At 43.0% G+C, this 27,873-nt stretch overlaps 1 protein-coding gene across 1 annotated transcript in view; it reads right to left on the reverse strand.

The window, feature by feature from the left end:
• LOC121008050 (serine protease 27-like) overlaps nt 1-27,873 on the reverse strand; it is a 119,489-nt gene that overhangs the window by 1,554 nt on the left and 90,062 nt on the right. Inside the window, exons 2-5 of the mRNA XM_040440327.1 lie at nt 13,317-13,517; nt 10,834-11,038; nt 5,630-5,901; nt 4,302-4,471 (exon numbers count right to left, since the gene is read on the reverse strand). Coding sequence (XP_040296261.1) covers nt 4,302-4,471; nt 5,630-5,901; nt 10,834-11,038; nt 13,317-13,517 — 848 coding nt within the window. The remainder of the gene's footprint in view (nt 1-4,301; nt 4,472-5,629; nt 5,902-10,833; nt 11,039-13,316; nt 13,518-27,873) is intronic.

Here is a 27,873-nt window from a genome sequence, read left to right on the forward strand (position 1 = left end):
TTAGAAGACCGATTTCCAGAAGTGTAAGCCGATCCCTGTTCGTCTGCTAGCAGCTATTCGTGAGGTTCCAGTTTGGAGTGCTACTTTGTATCCAGTTCGGTCGTTTGGTGTTCTGCAGTAGCTGGGCCTGTCTCTCAGAAAGGGGCACATCGCCTAAACGGATTTTAACCCCTTGTCTGCTGAAACGGACCGTTACATTGGTGGCAGCAGTGGGATCGTTCCCACAGCCCAGAAGGAGAGCTACAAAGAAACATCATTCCCTGGAATTACAATTTGAGGGCAACGCATGTCCCAGTACAGCGACCCTGACAGCACCAGAATGGAAACAGCAGTGGAGTACGATGAGGGTGTCATGGATGACCGAGATGCAGTCCGCAAAGGCATCTGGTACCAGGTACTGGGTATTGTGGAGTATATGCAGGACGAGAGACTCCCCACGGAAGACCAGCGGTTGCAGAAGCGAGTAGCCCTGCGGATGCCCTTCCTGGGAGAGCAGCCCCGGGAGGAATGGGTAAAGGAATTGGAACTCCTAGCATGGCGGGAGCTGTGGCTGGAAGATGCCTACCAGGCGCTCTGGTGGTATGGGGCACAATACCTACCCAGGACAGCTGAGCATGACAAGCCGGAGGGAGAGGAGTTTGATGGTCCTGGCTTGTTATGGGAGACTTTTTCAGAGCTGGAGTTTGGGAGCCCTACACAAGCCCGGTTCCATGATCTCTTGGAATGGAGGGAGAGCAGGAATGACTGGGACGACACTCATGAGATTGAGCAGGACCTGGTCCACCTGGTGACCCGGGAGATGGAGCTGGAACAGGGCTACCAGCAGCTGTTCCACGCCAGTGAGAAGGCTCAGCAGGACAGTAAGGTGACAAACCCAGTCTCCATTCCCCAGCGGCAGTGTGAAGTGCAGGGAGAGGAGAGCAGCGTCCTCCCTCCCCAGCGGCAGGCTGAGTTACAGGGGGCAGAGGTAGTTGTTCCTGCCCCCCAGCAGCAGAGTGATATGTCGGGAAGGCAGTGTGAAATGCAGGGAGAGGAGAGCAGCGTCCTCCCTCCTCAGCGGCAGGCTGAGTTACAGGGGGCAGAGGTAGTTATTCCTGCCCCCCAGCAGCAGAGTGATATGCCGGGAAGGCAGTGTGAAATGCAGGGAGAGGAGAGCAGCGTCCTCCCTCCCCAGCGGCAGGCTAAGTTACAGGTGGCAGAGGTAGTTGTTCCTGCCCCCCAGCAGCAGAGTGATATGCCGGGAAGGCAGTGTGAAATGCAGGGAGAGGAGAGCAGCGTCCTCCCTCCCCAGCGGCAGGCTGAGTTACAGGGGGCAGAGGTAGTTGTTCCTGCCCCCCAGCAGCAGCATGATTTTTTGGGAATTGGGAGCCCAGTCTCCATTCCCCAGCGGCAGGCGGAGTTACAGGGGGCAGAGACAGTCGGTCCTGTCCCCCAGCGGCAGAGTGCCCAGCAGGGAATAGAGAGCCCAGTCTCCTTTCCCCAGCAGCAGGACACTGTATTGGGAGCGGAGACAGTCGGTCGCCCTCCCCAGCGGCTGGAAGTATGTATGGGAGAGGAGCTCGTTACCCCCTCTCCCCAGCGGCAGCTTAACGCACAGGGGGTAGAGACAGTCGGTCTCCCCCTCCAACAACCAGACTCCAAGCCAGGGAGCAACACAGAGACTGGGAGTACCAGCTTCCAACATAACCTTGGTGGACTCACTGGACAGAGACAGGCTACTAAATTCAACAGGTCCAGTATTGGGTTGTGGGTGGGCTGCCAGACTAACTCAGGTACCGACCGGCGTGAGGTCAGGTATCTGGTTAGTCTTCCCTGGGGGGGGGAGATGTGTGGTAAAACCAACCTCGCCACTGGGTTTTGGGAAGGACTGGCTGCTGGCCTCTTGGGCAGTACTATGTTTGTGGTTTATGAATAAAAGAGGCTGTACGTGAAGTACAGTCAGACCACTGCTTGACCCTCAACACGGAGCCTTGTCTCGTTATTGGGGGGATTCACTGTATGCTGTTAGAAGACCGATTGCCAGAAGTGTAAGCCGATCCCTGTTCGTCTGCTAGCAGCTATTCGTGAGGTTCCAGTTTGGAGTGCTACTTTGTATCCAGTTCTGTCGTTTGGTGTTCTGCAGTAGCTGGGCCCGTCTCTTAGAAAGGGGCACATCGCCTAAACGGATTTTAACCCCTTGTCTGCTGAAACGGACCGTTACAGTGATCTAGATGAATAGTGATCTGGTGAATAGTGACCCAGTGAATAGTCACCTGGTGAATAAAGATCTAGAGGAATAGTGACCTGATAAATAATGACCTGGTGAATAGTGACCTAGTGAATAGTAATCTAGAGGAATAATGACCTAGTGACTAGTAACCTGGTGAATAGTGACCTAGTGAATAAAGATCTAGAGGAATAGTGATTTGGTGAATAAAGATCTAGAGGAATAGTGACCTGGTAAATAATGACCTGGTGAATAGTGACCTAGTGAATAAAGATCTAGATGAATAGTGACCTGGTGAATAAAGATCTAGATGAATAGTGACATGGTAAATAATGACCTGGTGAATAGTGACCTGGTGAATAAAGATCAAGAGGAATAGTGACCTGATAAATAATGACCTGGTGAATAAAGATCTAGAGGAATAGTGACCTGATAAATAGTGACCTAGTGAATAGTAATCTAGAGGAATAGTGACCTAGTGAATAGTAATCTAGAGGAATAGTGACCTAGTGACTAGTAACCTGGTGAATAGTGACCTAGTGAATAAAGATCTAGAGGAATAGTGATTTGGTGAATAAAGATCTAGAGGAATAGTGACCTGGTAAATAGTGACCTAGTGAATAGTAATCTAGATGAATAGTGACCTAGTGAATAAAGATCTAGCTGAATAGTGATCTGGTGAATAGTGATATGGTAAACAGTGATCTAGATGAACAGTGAACTGTTGAATCGTTACCTACTGAATCATTACCTATTGAATATTGATCTCGATAAATAGTTTCCTAATGAATGTTTAACTGGTGAAAAGTGACCTAGGGAATAGTGATCTAGTCAACAGTGATCTAGTCAACAGGAATGAATCTGCCAGTACTACAGTAGAGGAATCACTACTTTCCAGGATGATCAGGAGGAAAGAATATGATGAGTGGAGTAGTGGTTGATGTATTTTCAACATTTAACTGCATTTCAGGACTGGTGCCAACCAGAAACCAATCTGGGCCTGAAATGCATTGTGGTAATAATAAGATCAATCCTGATTGCTCCTCATGATCGGTGGAGATTCTCGATCCTTCCATTGTGTTCATAACCTTCTACTGTCAAATGTCCCTCCAGAGTGAAGGCCAGAGAGCTCCGGTCCGGGGACCTGGACAGACGGTTAATCTTACTTCTACACGTAGAGGCTCAGCTTGTCCCGTCACGGGGAAATGGGGAACCATGTTTGAACATAAGTAATATATGAGAGCCTTAAGGCCTCTTTCACACTTGCGTTGTCCGGATCCGTCGTGTACTCCATTTGCCGGAAGTGCCCGTAACAGTGAACAGTGAACTGAAAGCATTTGAAGACGGATCCGTCTTCAAAATGCGTTCAGTGTTACTATGGCAGCCAGGACGCTATTAAAGTCCTGGTTGCCGTAGTAGTAGTGGGGAGCGGGGGAGCATTATACTTACCGTCCGTGCGGCTCCCGGCGCGCTCCAGAATGACGTCAGAGCGCCCCATGCGCATGGATGACGTGATCCATGCGACACGTCATCCATGCGCGTGGGGCGCCCTGACGTCCCTCTGAAGTGCCCCGGGAGCCGCACGGACGGTAAGTATACTGCTCCCCCACTCCCCACTACACTTTACCATGGCAAACAGGACTTTAGCGTCCTGGCAGCCATGGTAGCTATTCAGAAAAAGCTAAACGTCGGATCCGGTAATGCGCCGAAACGACGTTTAGCTTAAGGCCGGATCCGGATTAATGCCTTGCGGCAAGTGTTCAGGATTTTTGACCGGAGCAAAAAGCGCAGCATGCTGCGGTATTTTCTCCGGCCAAAAAACTTTCCGTTCCGGAACTGAAGGCATCCTGAACGGATTTCTCTCCATTCAGAATGCATGGGGATAATCCTGATCAGGATTCTTCCGGCATAGAGCCCCGACGACGGAACTCTATTCTGGAACAGAACAACGCAAGTGTGAAAGAGCCCTTAGATCTGCATAAAAATGTCTGATGTTCCCAGGTAACAAAACAGCAACATTGTATCAACAAAGGATGAAATAAATACAACGTAACGAGACGAGATTCAGGCCCCAGATCAGATTTCTAGGACTTACAATGCAGGAATCTCTCTGTCCAGCTTGGTACCCAGCACAGATTTGGTCACTCTTGATGATGGCCACGCTGGCTCCGGTACCTGAGCCTATGTGGTACATCTGGTCACAGGACTCCCTGCTGATCAGGGGAAGCATCAGCTGCTGAAGGGTCTTAGGGGACGCCAGGAATTCTGCAGAGACACAAGTGAAGCAATGAGCAGTCCTACTGCATGGAACCCAATGGTGATCCTCCAGAGGTCCTCAACGTGGCCTCAACTGCCCACCACCAAAACTCCAACTCTTCCCCCAATATTCCACATGAGCCTCTGCCCCAAGCAAACAAACAGAAGCTTCAGTCTGAGGGAAGCAGAAATAATTCTAATGATACAGGAGACATTCCAGGCGCCATGCCAGCTACTACTAACAACTGGCACCGCGCCCGGACTGTGCCCTGTCTCATCACCGGTAACCGCAGCGCAGAGAAGTCTCATGGGAGAAGATAACCTGGTGGAAGGTGTAACAGGAGATTACTTGGAGATTAGGCCCATAAATGAGACATCAACAGGCGCAAGAAGGACAGATTACATAGACTGGATATTATAAGATTGGAGCTCATGAATGACTACGATGACTACTGCTCTGAGAGCTACACCGCCCCCTAGTGGCAGCATTCCCATATAACAACCAAAACATGAAGAACACCTACAGAGGCACAGTGTGAGGACGAAGAGATTACATAGACTGGATATTATAAGATTACGGCTCATAAATCAGACGTCACAATGATGACCACTGCTTTGAGAGCCACGGCGCCCCCCAATGGAAACATTCCCATATAACAACCAAAACATGAAGAACACCTACAACAGAGGCACAGTGTGAGGACGAAGAGATTACATACACTGGATATTATAAGATTAGGGCTCATAAATCAGACGTCACAATGATGACCCCTGCTTTGAGAGCCACGGCCCCCCCCCAATGGCAACATTCCCATAAAATGACTAAAAACATAAAAACTTTGCATATTAAAATTAGACATGTGTTATTCTAACTTTTTAAGGCAGCTGCTGCAGAACCTCTTTGAGATGAGGAAGGAGAAACTTCATGGAACTCCTCCTCTTTCTATCAAAGAAGTTCTGCAGCAGCTGAGGAATATTTTATAGGATAGGATCTACCGCCTCTAGAGATTTTTAGAGGAAAAAGAACAAGGCTAAGAGAAAGCACCACGTTGGGAAAGCAAGGCTAGCATGTAGAAAGGGGGAAGATGGAGAATAGAGGGGGCTCCACTATACAGATAGGGAGGATCTGGAGTAAAACTCTGGCTGAGGGTCACTGTAGTTACTCACCATCAGACTTTGTCCGGCCCCATCCTGTAACATAGCAGCTGGATCCTGGTGGGAAGACCATGGAAGCAGATGGTATACACACTGGGCGAATGTACTGGGTGAAGGTGATCGGTCTGGAGAGGTGGACCAGAGCAATATCTCCACTGCTTCCAGGACCTGTGTACTGGGGGTGGATAACCAGACTGTCCACATTAGCTAGCAGCGCATTAGAATTGGGGAGGTCCAGCTTGTAGACCCCCAGGTAGATGGTGTACAGTGAGGGGGATGAGGATCTAAAAGGAGCAGAAACAAGGTGTTAGCACTGTTACCGGGATGATGTCTGCACCTGCCTCGGCCAAGCAGAGCAACCAAGCTTCTATTGGTTTTAAGTAACACCTTATCCTCCAGTCACATCCCAAGTCACAGTAATCATCGTCTTGTAGGCCTCTTGGCCATGAGTTTATTCCTGGCAATGGATTTGCCACTATTGTATTCAGTCTTAACAATTTCCTGTCAAATAAAAATCCTGGAACTTCAGACTGATACATTCACTTTCACTGACACATTGTAACAAACCCTTAGTTGTGTGATTAGGACTAGGTGCAGAGAAGCTTGAATGTAAACAGGAAAAAATCTATTCATTGACAGGAAACACGATTCTTGAAATATAGATAAAATAACACCTAGGTCAATAAGAAATTTGTAGAACTGTTCACAATATAGTAAATTTAGTATATTTAGTAAAAAAAGGAGGAAATATAATAAAAAGCGGCAACTCCCAGGATCCATACAAATCCAAATGTACAGAGAAAAACAACAGAGAAATGTAAAGAAAAAAACACCAGAGAAATGAACAGAGACATGTACAGAAAAGAAACACCGAGAAACGCACAGAGAAGAAACACCAGAGAAATGTATAGAGAAGAAACACCAGAGAAATGTACAGAGAAGAAACACCGGAGAAATGTACAGAGAAGAAACACCGGAGAAATGTACAGAGAAGAAACACCGGAGAAATGTACAGAGAAGAAACACCGGAGAAACGTACAGAGAAGAAACACCTGAGAAATGTACAGAAAAGAAACACAGAGAAACGCACAGAGAAGAAACACCGGAGAAATGTACAGAGAAGAAACACCGGAGAAATGTACAGAGAAGAAACACCGGAGAAATGTACAGAGAAGAAACACCGGAGACATGTACAGAGAAGAAACATCGGAGAAATGTACAGAGAAGAAACACCGGAGAAACGTACAGAGAAGAAACACCGGAGAAATGTACAGAGAAGAAACACCGGAGAAATGAACAGAGAAGAAACACCGGAGAAACGTACAGAGAAGAAACACCAGAGAAATGTACAGAGAAGAAACACCGGAGAAATGTACAGAGAAGAAACACCAGAGAAATGTACAGAGAAGAAACACCAGAGAAATGTACAGAGAAGAAACACCGGAGAAACGTACAGAGAAGAAACACCGGAGAAATGTACAGAGAAGAAACACTGGAGAAACGTACAGAGAAGAAACACTGGAGAAACGTACAGAGAAGAAACACCGGAGAAATGTACAGAGAAGAAACACCGGAGAAATGTACAGAGAAGAAACACCGGAGAAACGTACAGAGAAGAAACACCAGAGAAATGTACAGAGAAGAAACACCAGAGAAATGTACAGAGAAGAAACACCGGAGAAATGTACAGAGAAGAAACACCGGAGAAACGTACAGAGAAGAAACACCGGAGAAATGTACAGAGAAGAAACACCTGAGAAATGTACAGAGAAGAAACACCGGAGAAATGTACAGAGAAGAAACATCGGAGAAATGTACAGAGAAGAAACACCGGAGAAATGTACAGAGAAGAAACACCATAGAAATGTACAGAGAAGAAACACCGGAGAAATGTACAGAGAAGAAACACCGGAGAAATGTACAGAGAAGAAACACCGGAGAAATGTACAGAGAAGAAACATCGGAGAAATGTACAGAGAAGAAACACCTGAGAAATGTACAGAGAAGAAACACCGGAGAAATGTACAGAGAAGAAACACCGGAGAAATGTACAGAGAAGAAACTACTACTACAACTTACACCACTATTAATACTACTACCAGCACCACTACTACTTGAACTACTATTACTACTACTACTACTATCACGTTGCTACTGCTACTTTTACTAACTACTTCTACTACCATCACCACTGCTTCTTCTACTACTAATACAACCACTTTACTACTACTACTAGAACTGCTACTACTGCTACTACTACCACCACTACTACCACTGCTACTACTACTACTACAACTAGTGGCATAACTAGAAATGACTAGGTCCGACAGCATATTTTTAAACGGAGCCCCCCTCCCCCAGCAACTTGTTTGCAATCCCCTTCCTAGTGTAAAACCCTCACTCCTGTGGTTGGTCAAGACAGGCCCGGCAGCCACTCTGTCCGTTTCCTGCAACGTGTATATAATGTCAGGGTATAATACTGCTGAGGGGCTCTGACAATAAAGTCTTTAAGCCTTACTTTTGGATGGGCCACAAAGCAGCCGCTTCCCCTATACTGTAGCTATGCCCCTGACTGCAACCACTATACTGCTACTACTACTACTACTACTACTACTATTACTGCTGCTACTACTACTATCACCACTACTACTACTACTACTACTACTACTACTACTATTACTGCTGCTACTACTACTATCACCACTACTACTACTACTACTATCACCACTACTATTACTGCTGCTACTACTACTATCACCACTACTACTACTACTACTACTACTATCACCACTACTATTACTGCTGCTACTACTACTATGACCACTACTACTACTACTACTACTATGACCACTACTACTACTACTACTACTACTACTACTACTATCACCACTACTATTACTGCTGCTACTACTACTTTAACTATTACCAGGGCCATCTTTAACAAGGGGCAAAAGGGGCAGATGCCCCGGGCCTAGTTGCTCCTGGGGGGGCCAAGGCAGCTGCCTCTTGAGCCCTGCTAGCCACTGCCCCGAGTATCAGGCTGTCAGCTACACAGGGGGTGCTGCCATGCCTTCCTGCCGGCACTCCAGGCAGCGTACTGTGAGAGCTGTGATTCTCTAGGACCTTAGATGACATCATCACCATGTGACCAGTAACCTAGCAATATTACTGGTCACATGGCTCTGAGGTCATTAAAGGTCCTTTCTACCAGGAGTGTTGCTGCAGGAGAAGTTTGCCTTAACTGTGGAGCTTTTTTTGTGAAGATTACATCAGGAAAAGGTGACAGGGACTGTTATACTAATATACTGTAAGCTACTGTATACTGTGGGGTGCTATACTGCTCTACTGTATACTATAGGGTGCTGTATATTGTAGGGGGCTGTATAATGTGGGGTACTGTATACTGTGGGGTGCTATACTGCTCTACTGTATACTGTGGGGTGCTATACTGCTCTACTGTATACTATGGGGTGCTGTATACTATGGGGGGCTGTATATTTTGGGGTGCTATACTGCTCTACTATATACTGTGGGGTGCTGTATACTGTGGGGTGCTGTATACTGTATATTGTGAGGTGCTTTATACTGTGGGAGGCTGTATATTTTGGGGTGCTGTATACTGTGAGGTGTGGTATTCTGTATAGTTTGGGTTGCTGTATTCTGTATACTGTGAGGTTCTGTATATTGTGGAGTGCTATACTGCTGTACTGTATAGTGTGTGGTACTGTATAGTGTATAGTTTTGGGTGATGTATACTGTGGGGTGCTGTATACTGTGGGGTGCTATACTGCTCTACTATATACTGTGGGGTGTTGTATACTATAGGGTGCTATACTGTATACTGTGGGTTGCTGTATACTATAGGGTGCTATACTGCATACTCTGGGGTGCACTGTAACGCTAGGGTGAGCCGAGCCCCGGTCTCCTTCCTGCAGAGCGGTGCCCACCTCCAGCCTGAGCCCATCTGCCCCGAGCACTGATCCTGAGCCGCTGGAGTCTTCAGAACTGGAAGTATTTACAGTCATTCACTGGACTCTACCAGATGTGTGGATTTTTTTAGTGTGTGTTGTGGTGGAGGGCGTGATTGAATGCTAGGGTGTGGGAAGGCGGGATCCAGAGGGCCAAAGTAAATTTTTGCCCAGGGTCCAATCAATATTAAAGACGGCCCTGACTATTACTACTATTTCAACTACCACCACCGCTACTACTATTAATATTACTATTACTACTACTACAGTATCACACATAATAGAATCAGATACCCAGCTCAGCAGACTGTATCACACAGGATAGGATTAGATACACAGCTCAGCAGACAGTATCACACAGGATAGGATTAGATACACAGCTCAGCAGACAGTATCACACAGGATAGAATCAGATACACAGCTCAGCAAACTGTATCACACAGGGTAGGATTAGATACACAGCTCAGCAGACAGTATCACACAGGGTAGGATTAGATACACAGCTCAGCAGACAGTATCACACAGGATAGAATCAGATACACAGCTCAGCAAACTGTATCACACAGGGTAGGATTAGATACACAGCTCAGCAGACAGTATCACACAGGGTAGGATTAGATACACAGCTCAGCAGACAGCATCACACATGACAGGATTAGATACACAGCTCAGCAGACAGTATAATACAGAATAGGATTAGATACACAGCTCAGCAGACTGTATCACACATGACAGGATTAGATACACAGCTCAGCAGACAGTATAATACAGAATAGGATTAGATACACAGCTCAGCAGACAGTATCACACAAGATAGGATTAGATACACAGCTCGGCAGTCAGTATCACACAGGATAGGATTAGATACACAGCTCAGCAGACAGTATAATACAGAATAGGATTAGATACACAGCTCAGCAGACAGTATAATACAGAATAGGATTAGATACACAGCTCAGCAGGCAGTATCACACAAGATAGGATTAGATACACAGCTCAGCAGTCAGTATCACACAGGATAGGATTAGATACACAGCTCAGCAGACAGTATCACACATGATAGGATTAGATACACAGCTCAGCAGTCAGTATCACACAGGATAGGATTAGATACACAGCTCAGCAGTCAGTATCACACAGGATAGGATTAGATACACAGCTCAGCAGACAGTATCACACATGATAGGATTAGATACACGGCTCAGCAGACAGTATCGCACATCTATATATTTTAGAGGGGTGACTCACGGGGAGAAGCAGTGCGCGGCGCTGAGCACCCACTGGTTGGTGATCAGGGACCCCCCACAGACCGGGCTCCAGTTGTACAGTATACTGGCCTGCCAGGGCCAGGCTCCTTCTGCTGCATCCGTTCCTCCGATTATCCTCCTGGAGAACACCGGAGAGCCGCAGACGGGGGGAAGCGGCCGTTCGGGGAGCACGACTGCTGGGAGGACTGGGGGAGAAGAAACAAGAGAAGGTTGACATTGTAGAGTAATTACAGGTGAATGTGGAGTATTGTGCCCCCTGCTGTATACAAGAGGCAGAACATGGTACCTAATGAAAATCTGTAACAGCCACCCTGTGCCAGTGTAAGAGCCAGGCGGGTGGTCTTTTCCCCCAATATGGCACCCAGTCCCATATACAGTCAGGTCCATAAATATTGGGACATTGACACAATTCTAACATTTTTGGCTCTATACACCACCACAATGGATTTGAAATGAAATGAACAAGATGTGCTTTACCTGCAGACTGTCAGCTGTAATGTGAGGTATTTACATCCAAACCAGGTGAACGGTGCAGGAATTACAGCAGTTTGCATATGTGCCTCCCACTTGTTAAGGGACCAAAAGTAATGGGACAGAATAATAATCATAAATCAAACTTTCACTTTTTAATACTTGGTTGCAAATCCTTTGCAGTCAATTACAGCCTGAAGTCTGGAACGCATAGACATCACCAGACGCTGGGTCTCATCCCTGGTGATGCTCTGCCAGGCCTCTACTGCAACTGTCTTCAGTTCCTGCTTGTTCTTGGGCCATTTTCCCTTCAGTTTTGTCTTCAGCAAGTGAAATGCTCAATCGGATTCAGGTCCGGTGATTGACTTGGCCATTGCAGAACATTCCACTTCTTTCCCTTAAACTATTTGGTTGCTTTTGCAGTATGCTTTGGGTCATTGTCCATCTGCACTGTGAAGCGCCATCCAATGAGTTCTGAAGCATTTGGCTGAATATGAGCAGATAATATTGCTCGAAACACTTCAGAATTCATCCTGATGCTTTTGTCAGCAGTCACATCATCAATAAATACAAGAGAAGCAGTTCCATTGGCAGCCATACATGCCCACGCCATGACACTACCACCACCATGCTTCACTGATGAGGTGGTATGCTTAGGATCATGAGCAGTTCCTTTCCTTCTCCATCCTCTTCTCTTCCCATCACTCTGGTACAAGTTGATCTTGGTCTCATCTGTCCATAGGATGTTGTTCCAGAACTGTGAAGGCTTTTTTAGATGTCGTTTGGCAAACTCTAATCTGTCCTTCCCGTTTTTGAGGCTCACCAATGGTTTCCATCTTGTGGTGAACCCTCTGTATTCACTCTGGTGAAGTCTTCTCCTGATTGCTGACTCTGACACACATACACCTACCTCCTGGAGAGTGTTCTTGATCTGGCCAACTGTTGTGAAGGGCGTTTTCTTCACCAGGGAAAGAATTATTCGGTCATCCACCACAGTTGTTTTCCGTGGTCTTCCGGGTCTTTTGGTGTTGCTGAGCTCACCGGTGCGTTCCTTCTTTTTAAGAATGTTCCAAACAGTTGTTTTGGCCAGGCCTAATGTTTTTGCTATCTCTCTGATGGGTTTGTTGTGTTTTTTCAGCCTAATGATGGCTTGCTTCACTGATAGTGACAGCTCTTTGGATCTCATCTTGAGAGTTGACAGCAACAGATTCCAAATGCAAATAGCAGACTGGAAATGACCTCTGGACCTTTTATCTGCTCATTGTAATTGGGATAATGAGGGAATAACACACACCTGGCCATGGAACAGCTGAGAAGACAATTGTCCCATTACTTTTGATCCCTTAACAAGTGGGAGGCACATATGCAAACTGTTGTAATCCCTGCACCATTCACCTGATTTGGATGTAAATACCCTCAAATTACAGCTGACAGTCTGCAGGTAAAGCACATCTTGTCCGTTTCATTTCAAATCCATTGTGGTGGTGTATAGAGCCAAAAATGTTAGAATTGTGTCGATGTCCCAATATTTATGGACCTGACTGTATACTGTGGAGAGATGTGTATACAGTACTGTTCATCAGCCTCTGTGCCCAAGAACTTATAATCTGGTCTAAGAGTTCATAGATTCCAAAGATGCCTCACTACGGAGAGGACCACCACAGACATGGACTGAATGTCTCACAGCCTTACCATACAAAGCTCCGCAGTGCATGATGGGAGTAGTACTCAATAGAAAGACCTAGAAGAAGCCATCACCACAGCCCGACGTACCAGTCCATGTCTCTGGAGGGTCCCAGCAGTAAAGATATGTGACGTGATCATGGCGAGGGGAGGTCCCCGCACTTCATGTCACATCCCCCATTGAAGAACACTACAGTCATCCTCTCCCTTCTGAAATGGCTGATAACAGGGGACAATAGATTGTAGTCTTCTACAGAGGACTGCATGTTCTCCATTAGTTACAATCATAATGATTATCTCTGCACTCACCAGTCAGCAGAAGAATAAACAGGACTCTCATCATCTTCGCTTCGGTGCTGCTGAGAGATGCTCTGCAGATGCCAGACTCATCTCTTCTCTCTCTCTCCTGAAATACCTTGTCGAGTGGAGGTCCTGGATGCTGGAATGTCACCGGACCCGTCCTGGAGCCACGAGGGCTGGATGTTTCTTCACCTTCATCTTCTCTGTAAATTTACAAACAATAAGCGAACACGTGCTAGCAGCAAAGAGCAGCAGAGACGATGTAGTGTCACCTCTGTGCATCATCTCTACCGTCACCGTCCATTGTTCCAGATTTCAATGCACAAAATGAATCACATCAGAAATAGAAAGACCTGAACCTGAAGCATCAACCCCAGCACGATCTTTTCTGACTGTTCCAATATCTAATTTATCAGGAGCAGTATTATAGAAGTTATATTCTTGTACATAGGAGCAGTATTATAGTAGATATATTCTTGTACATAGGAGCAGTATTATAGTAGTTATATTCTTGTACATAGGAGCAGTATTATAGTAGTTATATTCTTGTACATAGGAGGCAGTATTATAGTAGTTATATTCTTGTACATAGGAGCAGTATTATAGTAGTTATATTCTTGTACATAGGGGCAGTATTATAGTAGTTATATTCTTGTACATAGGAGCAGTATTATAGTAGTTATATTCTTGTACATAGGAGCAGTATTATAGTAGTTATATTCTTGTACATAGGGGCAGTATTATAGTAGTTATATTCTTGTACATAGGAGCAGTATTATAGTAGTTATATTCTTGTACATAGGAGCAGTATTATAGTAGTTATATTCTTGTACATAGGAGCAGTATTATAGTAGTTATATTCTTGTACATAGGAGCAGTATTATAGTAGTTATATTCTTGTACATAGGAGGCAGTATTATAGTAGTTATATTCTTGTACATAGGAGCAGTATTATAGTAGTTATATTCTTGTACATAGGAGCAGTATTATAGTAGTTATATTCTTGTACATAGGAGCAGTATTATAGTAGTTATATTCTTGTACATAGGAGGCAGTATTATAGTAGTTATATTCTTGTACATAGGAGCAGTATTATAGTAGTTATATTCTTGTACATAGGAGCAGTATTATAGTAGTTATATTCCTGTACATAGGAGCAGTATTATAGTAGTTATATTCTTGTACATAGGAGCAGTATTATAGTAGTTATATTCTTGTACATAGGAGCAGTATTATAGTAGTTATATTCTTGTACATAGGAGACAGTATTATAGTAGTTATATTCTTGTACATAGGAGCAGTATTATAGTAGTTATATTCTTGTACATAGGAGCAGTATTATAGTAGTTATATTCTTGTACATAGGAGCAGTATTATAGTAGTTATATTCTTGTACATAGGAGGCAGTATTATAGTAGTTATATTCTTGTACATAGGAGCAGTATTATAGTAGTTATATTCTTGTACATAGGGAGCAGTATTATAGTAGATATATTCTTGTATATAGGAGCAGTATTATAGTAGTTATATTCTTGTACATAGGAGCAGTATTATAGTAGTTATATTCTTGTACATAGGAGCAGTATTATAGTAGTTATATTCTTGTACATAGGAGCAGTATTATAGTAGTTATATTCTTGTACATAGGAGCAGTATTATAGTAGTTATATTCTTGTACATAGGAGCAGTATTATAGTAGTTATATTCTTGTATATAGGAGGCAGTATTATAGTAGTTATATTCTTGGACATAGGAGCAGTATTATAGTAGTTATATTCTTGTACATAGGAGCAGTATTATAGTAGTTATATTCTTGTACATATGAGGCAGTATTATAGTAGTTATATTCTTGTACATAGGAGCAGTATTATAGTAGTTATATTCTTGTACATAGGAGCAGTATTATATTAGTTCTATTCTTGTACATAGGAGCAGTATTATAGTAGTTCTATTCTTGTACATAGGAGCAGTATTATAGCAGTTATATTCTTGTACATAGGAGGCAGTATTATAGTAGTTATATTCTTGTACATAGGAGCAGTATTATAGTAGTTATATTCTTGTACCTAGGAGCAGTATCATAGTAGTTATATTCTTGTCCATAGGAGGCAGTATTATAGTAGTTATATTCTTGTACATAGGAGCAGTGTTATAGTAGTTATATTCTTGTACATAGGAGCAGTATTATAGTAGTTATATTCTTGTACATAGGTGGCAGTATTATAGTAGTTATATTCTTGTACATAGGAGCAGTATTATAGTAGTTATATTCTTGTACATAGAAGCAGTATTATAGCAGTTATATTCTTGTACCTAGGAGCAGTATTATAGTAGTTATATTCTTGTACATAGGAGCAGTATTATAGTAATTATATTCTTGTACATAGGGGCAGTATTATAGTAGTTATATTCTTGTACATAGGAGGCAGTATTATAGTAGGTATATTCTTGTACATAGGAGCAGTATTATAGTAGTTATATTCTTGTACATAGGAGCAGTATTATAGCAGTTATATTCTTGTACATAGGAGCAGTATTATAATAGTTATATTCTTGTACATAGGAGCAGTATTATAGTAGTTATATTCTTGTACATAGGAGCAGTATTATAGTAGTTATATTCTTGTACATAGGAGCAGTATTATAGTAGTTATATTCTTGTACCTAGGAGCAGTATCATAGTAGTTATATTCTTGTCCATAGGAGGCAGTATTATAGTAGTTATATTCTTGTACATAGGAGCAGTGTTATAGTAGTTATATTCTTGTACATAGGAGCAGTATTATAGTAGTTATATTCTTGTACATAGGAGGCAGTATTATAGTAGTTATATTCTTGTACATAGGAGCAGTATAATAGTAGTTATATTCTTGTACATAGGAGCAGTATTATAGTAGTTATATTCTTGTACCTAGGAGCAGTATTATAGTAGTTATATTCTTGTACATAGGAGCAGTATTATAGTAATTATATTCTTGTACATAGGGGCAGTATTATAGTAGTTATATTCTTGTACATAGGAGGCAGTATTATAGTAGTTATATTCTTGTACATAGGAGCAGTATTATAGTAGTTATATTCTTGTACATAGGAGGCAGTATTATAGTAGTTATATTCTTGTACATAGGAGCAGTATTATAGTAGTTATATTCTCGTACATAGGAGCAGTATTATAGCAGTTATATTCTTGTACATAGGAGCATTATTATAGTAGTTATATTCTTGTACATAGGAGCAGTATTATAGTAGTTATATTCTTGTACATAGGAGCAGTATTATAGTAGTTATATTCTTGTACATAGGAGGCAGTATTATAGTAGTTATATTCTTGTACATAGGGGGCAGTATTATAGTAGTTATATTCTTGTACATAGGGGGCAGTATTATAGTAGTTATATTCTTGTACATAGGAGGCAGTATTATAGCAGTTATATTCTTGTACATAGGAGGCAGTATTATAGTAGTTATATTCTTGTACATAGGAGCAGTATTATAGTAGTTATATTCTTGTACATAGGAGGCAGTATTATAGTAGTTATATTCTTGTACATAGGAGCAGTATTATAGTAGTTCTATTCTTGTACATAGGAGCAGTATTATAGTAGTTATATTCTTGTACATAGAAGCAGTATTATAGTAGTTATATTCTTGTACATAGGAGGCAGTATTATAGTAGTTATAGTCTTCTACATAGGAGGCAGTATTATAGTAGTTATATTCTTGTACATAGGAGCAGTATTATAGTAGTTATATTCTTGTACCTAGGAGCAGTATCATAGTAGTTATATTCTTGTCCATAGGAGGCAGTATTATAGTAGTTATATTCTTGTACATAGGAGCAGTGTTATAGTAGTTATATTCTTGTACATAGGAGCAGTATTATAGTAGTTATATTCTTGTACATAGGAGGCAGTATTATAGTAGTTATATTCTTGTACATAGAAGCAGTATTATAGTAGTTATATTCTTGTACATAGGAGGCAGTATTATAGTAATTATATTCTTGTACATAGGAGCAGTATTACAGTAGTTATATTCTTGTATATAGGAGCAGTATTATAGTAGTTATATTCTTGTACATAGGAGCAGTATTATAGTAGTTATATTCTTGCACATGGGAGCGGTATTATAGTAGTTATATTCTGTACAAAGGAGCAGTATTATAGTAGTTATATTCTTGTACATAGGAGCAGTATTATAGTAGTTATATTCTTGTGCATAGAAGCAGTATTATAGTAGTTATATTCTTGTACATAGGAGGCAGTATTATAGTAATTATATTCTTGTACATAGGAGCAGTATTACAGTAGTTATATTCTTGTACATAGGAGCAGTATTATAGTAGTTATATTCTTGTACATAGGAGCAGTATTATAGTAGTTATATTCTTGTACATAGGAGCAGTATTATAGTAGTTATATTCTTGTACATAGGAGGCAGTATTATAGTAGTTATATTCCTGTACATAGGAGCAGTATTATAGTAGTTATATTCTTGTACATAGGAGCAGTATTATAGTAGTTATATTCTTGTACATGGAAGCAGTATTATAGTAGTTATATTCTTGTACATAGGAGCAGTATTATAGTAGTTATATTCTTGTACATAGGAGCAGTATTATAGTAGTTATATTCTTGTATATAGGAGGCAGTATTATAGGAGTTATATTCTTGTACATAGGAGCAGTATTATAGTAGTTATATTCTTGTACATAGGAGCAGTATTATAGTAGTTATATTCTTGTACATAGGAGCAATATTATAGTAGTTATATTCTTGTATATAGGAGGCAGTATTATAGTAGTTATATTCTTGTACATAGGAGGCAGTATTATAGTAGTTATATTCTTGTACATAGGAGCAGTAATATAGTAGTTATATTCTTGTACATAGGAGCAGTATTATAGTAGTTATATTCTTGTACATAGGAGGCAGTATTATAGTAGTTATATTCTTGTACATAGGAGCAGTATTATAGTAGTTATATTCTTGTACATAGGAGGCAGTATTATAGTAGTTATATTCTTGTACATAGGAGGCAGTATTATAGTAGTTATATTCTTGTACATAGGAGGCAGTATTATAGTAGTTATATTCTTATACATAGGAGCAGTATTATAGTAGTTATATTCTTGTACATAGGAGCAGTATTATAGTAGTTATATTCTTGTACATAGGAGAAGTATTATAGCAGTTATATTCTTGTACATAGGAGCAGTATTATAGTAGTTATATTCTTGTACATAGGAGCAGTATTATAGTAGTTATATTCTTGTACATAGGAGCAGTATTATAGTAGTTATATTCTTGTACATAGGAGCAGTATTATAGTAGTTATATTCTTGTACATAGGAGCAGTATTATAGTAGTTATATTCTTGTACATAGGAGCAGTATTATAGTAGTTATATTCTTGTACATAGGGGACGGTATTATAGTAGTTATATTCTTGTACATAGGAGCAGTATTATAGTAGTTATATTCTTGTACATAGGAGCAGTATTATAGTAGTTATATTCTTGTACATAGGAGGCAGTATTATAGTAGTTATATTCTTGTACATAGGAGCAGTATTATAGTAGTTATATTCTTGTACATAGGAGCAGTATTATAGTAGTTATATTCTTGTACATAGGAGCAGTATTATAGTAGTTATATTCTTATACACAGGAGCAGTATTATAGTAGTTATATTCTTGTACATAGGAGCAGTATTATAGTAGTTATATTCTTGTACATAAGAGCAGTATTATAGTAGTTATATCCTTGTACATAGGAGCAGTATTATAGTAGTTATATTCTTGTACATAGGAGGCAGTATTATAGTAGTTATATTCTTGTACATAGGAGCAGTATTATAGTAGTTATATTCTTATACATAGGAGGCAGTATTATAGTAGTTATATTCTTGTACATAGGAGCAGTATTATAGTAGTTATATCCCTGTACATAGGAGCAGTATTATAGTAGTTATATTCTTGTACATAGGAGCAGTATTATAGTAGTTATATTCTTGTACATAGGAGCAGTATTATAGTAGATATATTCTTGTACATAGTAGGCAGTATTAGAATTGCCACTATAGGTATAATATATTTAGTTTAGTCTGTTTCAGCACCAGATACGTTTATGTTTCTGTCAATCTCTCTGGAGATCTATAGAACGTTGCTTTGTCTCACCTGCCGTGACAGGTTTATCCCTGTGTATTGGGCTGATTGTTACACATCATATGTACAGTACGGTGACTGATCTCCTGCTCGGTGTCACACATCTTTTGGTCTTCTGCTTTTTCCTCTCTGTGTGCAATGTTCAGAATATAATGGTATCAGAGATTGTTTCTCTGGTAATTAACTACAATACAGACAATTTTAATTATCCTTTTGTGTGATTTAGTTAATTGCTGGATAATAGAACAATACACATTAAACAATAGACATTAAGCAACCTGTTTTTGTGGGTCAGTGACTCATTCCCGGGAGCACAGACAACAAGTCCAAAGTGCAATTCTGTGCTCTCTGTGCTCTAGACTTCAACCAGCTGACAGTGTATACGGGGACAATAGAGCTGAGAAATGGGGATCATTCTAAATTCAAGTGGTATTGTACCTACTATAAATATAGACAAATGGAAGCTCTTAGCGCACATTTTGATCAAACTTGTGTCGGGCCCATCTACCAGGCGTCAAGGTGGCTTCCGCAGACGGATACCTAACACTAATTTACCGCCTCTCTTTGACTTATCTCTTGGAAGCCTGGTAGATGGGCCCGACAAAAGTTTGATCAAAATGTGCGCTAAGAGCTTCCATTTTTCTATTTCTAGTAGGTATAATACCACTTTAATTTAGAATGATCCCCATTTCTCAGCTCTATTGTTTGTATGTGAAATGTTGTGCAGCCATTTTTTTTATCAACCATGTTTGCTTTATGGATATGCACCTGTGACTATGAATATGAACAGGGCCGTCTTTAATATTGATTGGACCCTGGGCAAAAATTTACTTGGGCCCCCTGGATCCCGCCTTCCCACACCCTAGCATGCAATCACGCCCTCCACCACAACACACACAAAAAAAATCCACACATCTGGTAGAGTCCAGTGAATGACTGTAAATACTTCCAGTTCTGAAGACTCCAGCGGCTCAGGATCAGTGCTCGGGGCAGCTGGGCTCAGGCTGGAAGTGGGCACCGCTCGGCAGGAAGGAGACCGGGGCTCGGCTCACCCTAGCGTTACAGTGCACCCCAGCACCCCACAGTATGCAGTATAGCACCCTATAGTATACCGCAACCCACAGTATACAGTATAGCACCCTATAGTATACAGCAACCCACAGTATACAGTATAGCACCCTATAGTATACAGCACCACACAGTATGCAGTTTAGCACCCCACACTATACAGTACCCCACAGTATATAGTAGAGCAGTATAGCACCCCACACTATACAGTACCCCACAGTATATAGTAGAGCAGTATAGCAGCCCACAGTATACAACACCTCACTGTATACAGCACCCCAAACTATACACGATACAGCCCCCCACACTATACAGTACCCCACAGTATATAGTACAGCAGTATAGAAGCCCACAGTATACAGCACCTCACAGTATACAACACCTCACTGTATACAGCACCCCAAACTATACACGATACAGCCCCCCACACTATACAGTACAGCAGTATAGCACTCCACACTATACCGCACCCACAGTATACAGCATACAGACCCCCACAGTATACAGTACAGCAGTATAGCCCCCCACACTATACAGGCCCCCACACTATACAGCCCCCCCCACAGTATACAGGCCCCCCCACAGTATACAGCCCCCCCCCACAGTATACAGACCCCCCCACAGTATACAGCCCACCACACAGTATACAGCCAACCACACAGTATACAGCCCCCCCCACAGTATACAGCCAACCACACAGTAAACAGCCCCCCCACAGTATACAGGCCCCCACACCGTATACAGGCCCCCACACAGTATACAGCCCACCACACAGTATACAGCCCCCCACACAGTATACAGCCCCCCACACAGTATACAGCCCCCCCACACAGTATACAGCCCCCCCACAGTATACAGGCCCCCCACAGTATACGGCCCCCCCACACAGTATACAGCCCCCCCACACAGTATACAGCCCCCCCACACAGTATACAGGCCCCCACACAGTATACAGGCCCCCACACAGTATACAGCCCACCACACAGTATACAGCCCCCACAGTATACAGGCCCCCACACAGTATACAGCCCACCACACAGTATACAGCTCCCCAAGTATACAGGCCCCCACACAGTATACAGTCACACACAGTATACAGGCCCCCACACAGTATACAGCCCACCACACAGTATACAGCCCCCACAGTATACAGGCCCCCACACAGTATACAGGCCCCCACAGTATACAGGCCCCCAGAGTATACAGCCCCCCCCCCACAGTATACAGCCCCCACACAGTATACAGCCCCCACACAGTATACAGCCCACCACACAGTATACAGCCCCCACAGTATACAGGCCCACACAGTATACAGCCCACCACACAGTATACAGGCCCCCACACAGTATACAGCCCACCACACAGTATACAGCCCACCACACAGTATACAGCCCCCCCCACAGTATACAGGCCCCCACACAGTATACAGCCCACAACACAGTATACAGCCCCCCCCACAGTATACAGGCCCCCACACAGTATACAGCCCACCAGACAGTATACAGCCCCCCCCCACAGTATACAGGCCCCCACACAGTATACAGCCCACCACACAGTATACAGCCCACCACACAGTATACAGCCCACCACACAGTATACAGGCCCCCACACAGTATACAGGCCCCCACACAGTATACAGCCCACCACACAGTATACAGCCCACCATACAGTATACAGCCACCCCACAGTATACAGGCCCCCCCACACAGTATACAGCCCACCACACAGTATACAGGCCCCCACACAGTATACAGCCCACCACACAGTATACAGCCCACCACACAGTATACAGGCCCCCACACAGTATACAGCCCACCACACAGTATACAGCCCCCCCCACAGTATACAGGCCCCCACACAGTATAAAGCCCCCACAGTATACAGACCCCCCCACAGTATACAGCCCACCACACAGTATACAGCCAACCACACAGTATACAGCCCCCCCCACAGTATACAGCCAACCACACAGTAAACAGCCCCCCCACAGTATACAGGCCCCCACACCGTATACAGGCCCCCACACAGTATACAGCCCACCACACAGTATACAGCCCCCCACACAGTATACAGCCCCCCACACAGTATACAGCCCCCCCACACAGTATACAGCCCCCCCACAGTATACGGCCCCCCCACAGTATACGGCCCCCCCACACAGTATACAGCCCCCCCACACAGTATACAGGCCCCCACACAGTATACAGGCCCCCACACAGTATACAGCCCACCACACAGTATACAGCCCCCACAGTATACAGGCCCCCACACAGTATACAGCCCACCACACAGTATACAGCTCCCCAAGTATACAGGCCCCCACACAGTATACAGTCACACACACAGTATACAGTCACACACAGTATACAGGCCCCCACACAGTATACAGCCCACCACACAGTATACAGCCCCCACAGTATACAGGCCCCCACACAGTATACAGACCCCCACAGTATACAGGCCCACCCACAGTATACAGCCCACCACACAGTATACAGCCAACCACACAGTATACAGCCCCCCCACAGTATACAGCCAACCACACAGTAAACAGCCCCCCCACAGTATACAGGCCCCCACACCGTATACAGGCCCCCACACAGTATACAGCCCACCACACAGTATACAGCCCACCACACAGTATACAGCCCCCACAGTATACAGGCCCACACAGTATACAGCCCACCACACAGTATACAGGCCCCCACACAGTATACAGCCCACCACACAGTATACAGCCCACCACACAGTATACAGCCCCCCCCACAGTATACAGGCCCCCACACAGTATACAGCCCACCACACAGTATACAGCCCCCCCCCACAGTATACAGGCCCCCACACAGTATACAGCCCACCAGACAGTATACAGCCCCCCCCACAGTATACAGGCCCCCACACAGTATACAGCCCACCACACAGTATACAGCCCACCACACAGTATACAGCCCACCACACAGTATACAGGCCCCCACACAGTATACAGGCCCCCACACAGTATACAGCCCACCACACAGTATACAGCCCACCATACAGTATACAGCCACCCCACAGTATACAGGCCCCCCCACAGTATACAGCCCACCACACAGTATACAGGCCCCCACACAGTATACAGCCCACCACACAGTATACAGCCCACCACACAGTATACAGGCCCCCACACAGTATACAGGCCCCCACACAGTATACAGCCCACCACACAGTATACAGGCCCCCACACAGTATACAGCCCACCACACAGTATACAGGCCCCCACACAGTATACAGCCCCCACAGTATACAGGCCCCCACAGTATACAGCCCCCCCCCCACAGTATACAGCCCCCCCACAGTATACAGCCCCCACACAGTATACAGCCCCACACAGTATACAGCCCACCACACAGTATACAGCCCACCACACAGTATACAGCCCCCACACAGTATACAGCCCACCACACAGTATACAGCCCCCACAGTCCAAGAGCAAAAGAAAAGTTGTTTCCAGCTTCAGCGTATAAAAGTTTTCTTTATTCAGCTTGTGGTATAAAATCCGACACAAAATCACATGTAGAGACACGGACAGATTGTGACGCGTTTCGGGCTGTGGTATTGAGCCCTTCTTCAAGACAATACATCAGTGTACTAAAAACAAGAACTTTATATACCACACAAATGGATATGCTCCTCCTTCTTCAATTACTGATTTCATTGAAGACTGTGTCCCAGACCCAGGTGCTACTGGATTAGGAGAACCTCCCAGGAACACATGGGTGGGGACACAGTGCTTCAACAAAAACTTTCACATACAAAGAAACCACTACATGTGTATATATATATATATATATATATATATAATGATGCACTACAAATACTGCAAGGTTAAATCATGCTTTCTATTCAAACCCTTTGTTATGCAAGTATCTAAAATGAACATCCAGTACGTTTCCCTACTTAGAAGTTTTTGTTTGCGATCGCCTCCTCTGACAGGTGTGGAGACCACCTCCACTCCCTGTACAGAAAACGCAGAGGTATCGCCCTTGTGAACAGTGGCAAAATGTCTGGTTGCCGCTGAGACATTCCGAGACAAAAAATGAGGGACATCGCTCAGATGTTTTCTAAGTTGTGATACGGAAAGCTGACAAGGGAGGAGCGGTCGTAATCCTTGATAGTGAGCTTTATAAGAATCAGATTCTGGAATTATTGAAAGACTCTAACATCTATCTTTCATTGGATTGCAGCCCTCTCTTCCCTTGTCAGAAAATACTTAATACTATTTTGGAAAGGGGTCACTCTTTAGGCATATTATCTAAAAGAGAAGTTGAGTACATGTATGTGGAACATGCAATTACACCCATTTTCCACGCGCTCCCCAAAGTCCATAAACCAGGTTTCCCTCCTCCACTACGGCCAATTGTGGCAGGTATCGGCTCTTACTCCGAAAAATTATCGGAGTGGGCAGATTCCCTGTTACAACCACTTGTGCCTTTAATACCGGGGTACTTGAGAGATACTGGCACAGTTTTGGGAAATTTTTTCTCTCTTTTGACTGGCATGAAAACTATACATGGGTAACAGCAGACATCTCTTCATTATATACAAACATTCCCCACCAATCTGCAATTGTCGCTTTAAAATGGTTCTTGGAACACTATAGTAATTATACTTTGGAGTTGCAGGAATTTTTATGCTCGGTTATTGATTTCTTGATGAGACATAATTTTTTTATGTTCAACAAAAAATATTATTTACAACAGTCAGGAATCCCTATGGGAGCTAAATACTTACTGTCAATAGCAAATATATATATGGCGTGGTGGGAGAATAATTTTCTTTTTTCTGACCACAATCACTATAGAGAAGATTTTCAATGGTATGGTCGTTATAGCGACGATATGTTGTGGGTATGGCAGGGGGACACAGAGAGAATAGCTGAGTGCATAGAATATTTTAACAACTGTACTGCATCAATAAAATTCACCTTTTCCAGCGACCCAGAGAAAATTGTTTTTCTGGATCTATGTCTGGAGGGTGATAATGACACCAGCAGGGTGGTCACATACACCCATAGGAAGCCTACAGCTGGTAACACTATCCTCTCGGCCTCCTCCTGCCATCCACCACACGTCCTGAAAAATATCCCAAAAGGAGAAATGATAAGGGCCAGGAGGAATTGCTCCACTCAGGAGCTTTTTGAAAGAGAGGCTGAAAATATTGCAGCAAGATTAAAAATAAGAGGTTACACCCAAACCAATATCAATAGAGGTATCAATTTTGCCAGATCAAAAAACAGAGAAACCCTAATTTTTCCAAAAAGTAATATAAATAAGAACATGGACAATGAGAACAAAAATGAGAATGGGGATACAGGGAGTGTGAACATTCATTGAATAAAGAAAGAGAAAAAATCACTAACAAAGAAAAACCTATCATTTTCACCACTAATTAAAGCAGAGATTATTTTAGGATCTGTAAGATCATACGCAAACATCTTCATGTTCTAAATTATAATAAAGAATGGCATAATATAGTATCCACAGGGGTAAAATGTGTAGCAAAAAGAGCCCCCACAGTGGGCCAAAAAATCAGCCCCAGCCTGTTTAGGGAAAATTCTCCCAGAACAAGCATGTGGCCTAAAATAAATGGGAACTATAAATGCGGCAGCAAAAAATGTATCTGCTGTCGACATATGTCCATTTTAAAAGAGATTACATCCACGGCAAATAATAAAAAACATCTGTTAAAACAATATATAAACTGTAAAACAGATCATGTGGTTTATGTTATAACATGTAAAATATGTAATTACAATATGTCGGGTGCACCACTAATGAACTGAAGGTGCGCATTAGAAAACATCTGAGCGATGTCCCTCATTTTTTGTCTCGGAATGTCTCAGCGGCAACCAGACATTTTGCCACTGTTCACAAGGGCGATACCTCTGCGTTCTCTGTACAGGGGGTGGAGGTGGTGTCCACACCTGTCAGAGGAGGCGATCGCAAACAGAAGCTTCTGAGTAGGGAAACATATTGGATGTTCATTTTAGATACTTGCATAACAAAGGGTTTGAATAGAAAGCATGATTTAACCTTGCAGTATTTGTAGTGCATCATTATATATATAATGTTTGTATATAATGAAGAGATGTCTGCTGTTACCCATGTATAGTTTTCATGCCAGTCAAAAGAGAGAAATAATTTCCCAAAACTGTGCCAGTATCTCTCAAGTACCCCGGTATTAAAGGCACAAGTGGTTGTAACAGGGAATCTGCCCACTCCGATAATTTTTCGGAGTAAGAGCCGATACCTGCCACAATTGGCCGTAGTGGAGGAGGGAAACCTGGTTTATGGACTTTGGGGAGCGCGTGGAAAATGGGTGTAATTGCATGTTCCACATACATGTACTCAACTTCTCTTTTAGATAATATGCCTAAAGAGTGACCCCTTTCCAAAATAGTATTAAGTATTTTCTGACAAGGGAGGAGAGGGCTGCAATCCAATGAAAGATAGATGTTAGAGTCTTTCAATAATTCCAGAATCTGATTCTTATAAAGCTCACTATCAAGGATTACGACCGCTCCTCCCTTGTCAGCTTTCCGTATCACAACTTAGAAAACATCTGAGCGATGTCCCTCATTTTTTGTCTCGGAATGTCTCAGCGGCAACCAGACATTTTGCCGCTGTTCACAAGGGCGATACCTCTGCGTTCTCTGTACAGGGAGTGGAGGTGGTCTCCACACCTGTCAGAGGAGGCGATCGCAAACAAAAACTTCTAAGTAGGGAAACGTACTGGATGTTCATTTTAGATACTTGCATACCAAAGGGTTTGAATAGAAAGCATGATTTAACCTTGCAGTATTTGTAGTGCATCATTATATATATATATACATGTAGTGGTTTCTTTGTATGTGAAAGTTTTTGTTGAAGCACTGTGTCCCCACCCATGTGTTCCTGGGAGGTTCTCCTAATCCAGTAGCACCTGGGTCTGGGACACAGTCTTCAATGAAATCAGTAATTGAAGAAGGAGGAGCATATCCATTTGTGTGGTATATAAAGTTCTTGTTTTTAGTACACTGATGTATTGTCTTGAAGAAGGACTCAATACCACAGCCTGAAACGCGTCACAATCTGTCCGTGTCTCTCCATGTGATTTTGTGTCGGATTTTATACCACAAGCTGAATAAAGAAAACTTTTATACGCTGAAGCTGGAAACAACTTTTCTTTTGCTCTTGGACTTATCAAGTGTGGCTAGGTTCAAGCCATTTCGTTTCCGTGCTTCACACAGGTGACTAAAGGTGAGAGCTGCTAAAACCCTTTCTCTTATTATACAGCCCCCACAGTATACAGCCCAC

The sequence above is a fragment of the Bufo bufo genome, chromosome 7 (genome assembly GCF_905171765.1).
Source record: "Bufo bufo chromosome 7, aBufBuf1.1, whole genome shotgun sequence".
Taxonomy (NCBI): domain Eukaryota; kingdom Metazoa; phylum Chordata; class Amphibia; order Anura; family Bufonidae; genus Bufo; species Bufo bufo.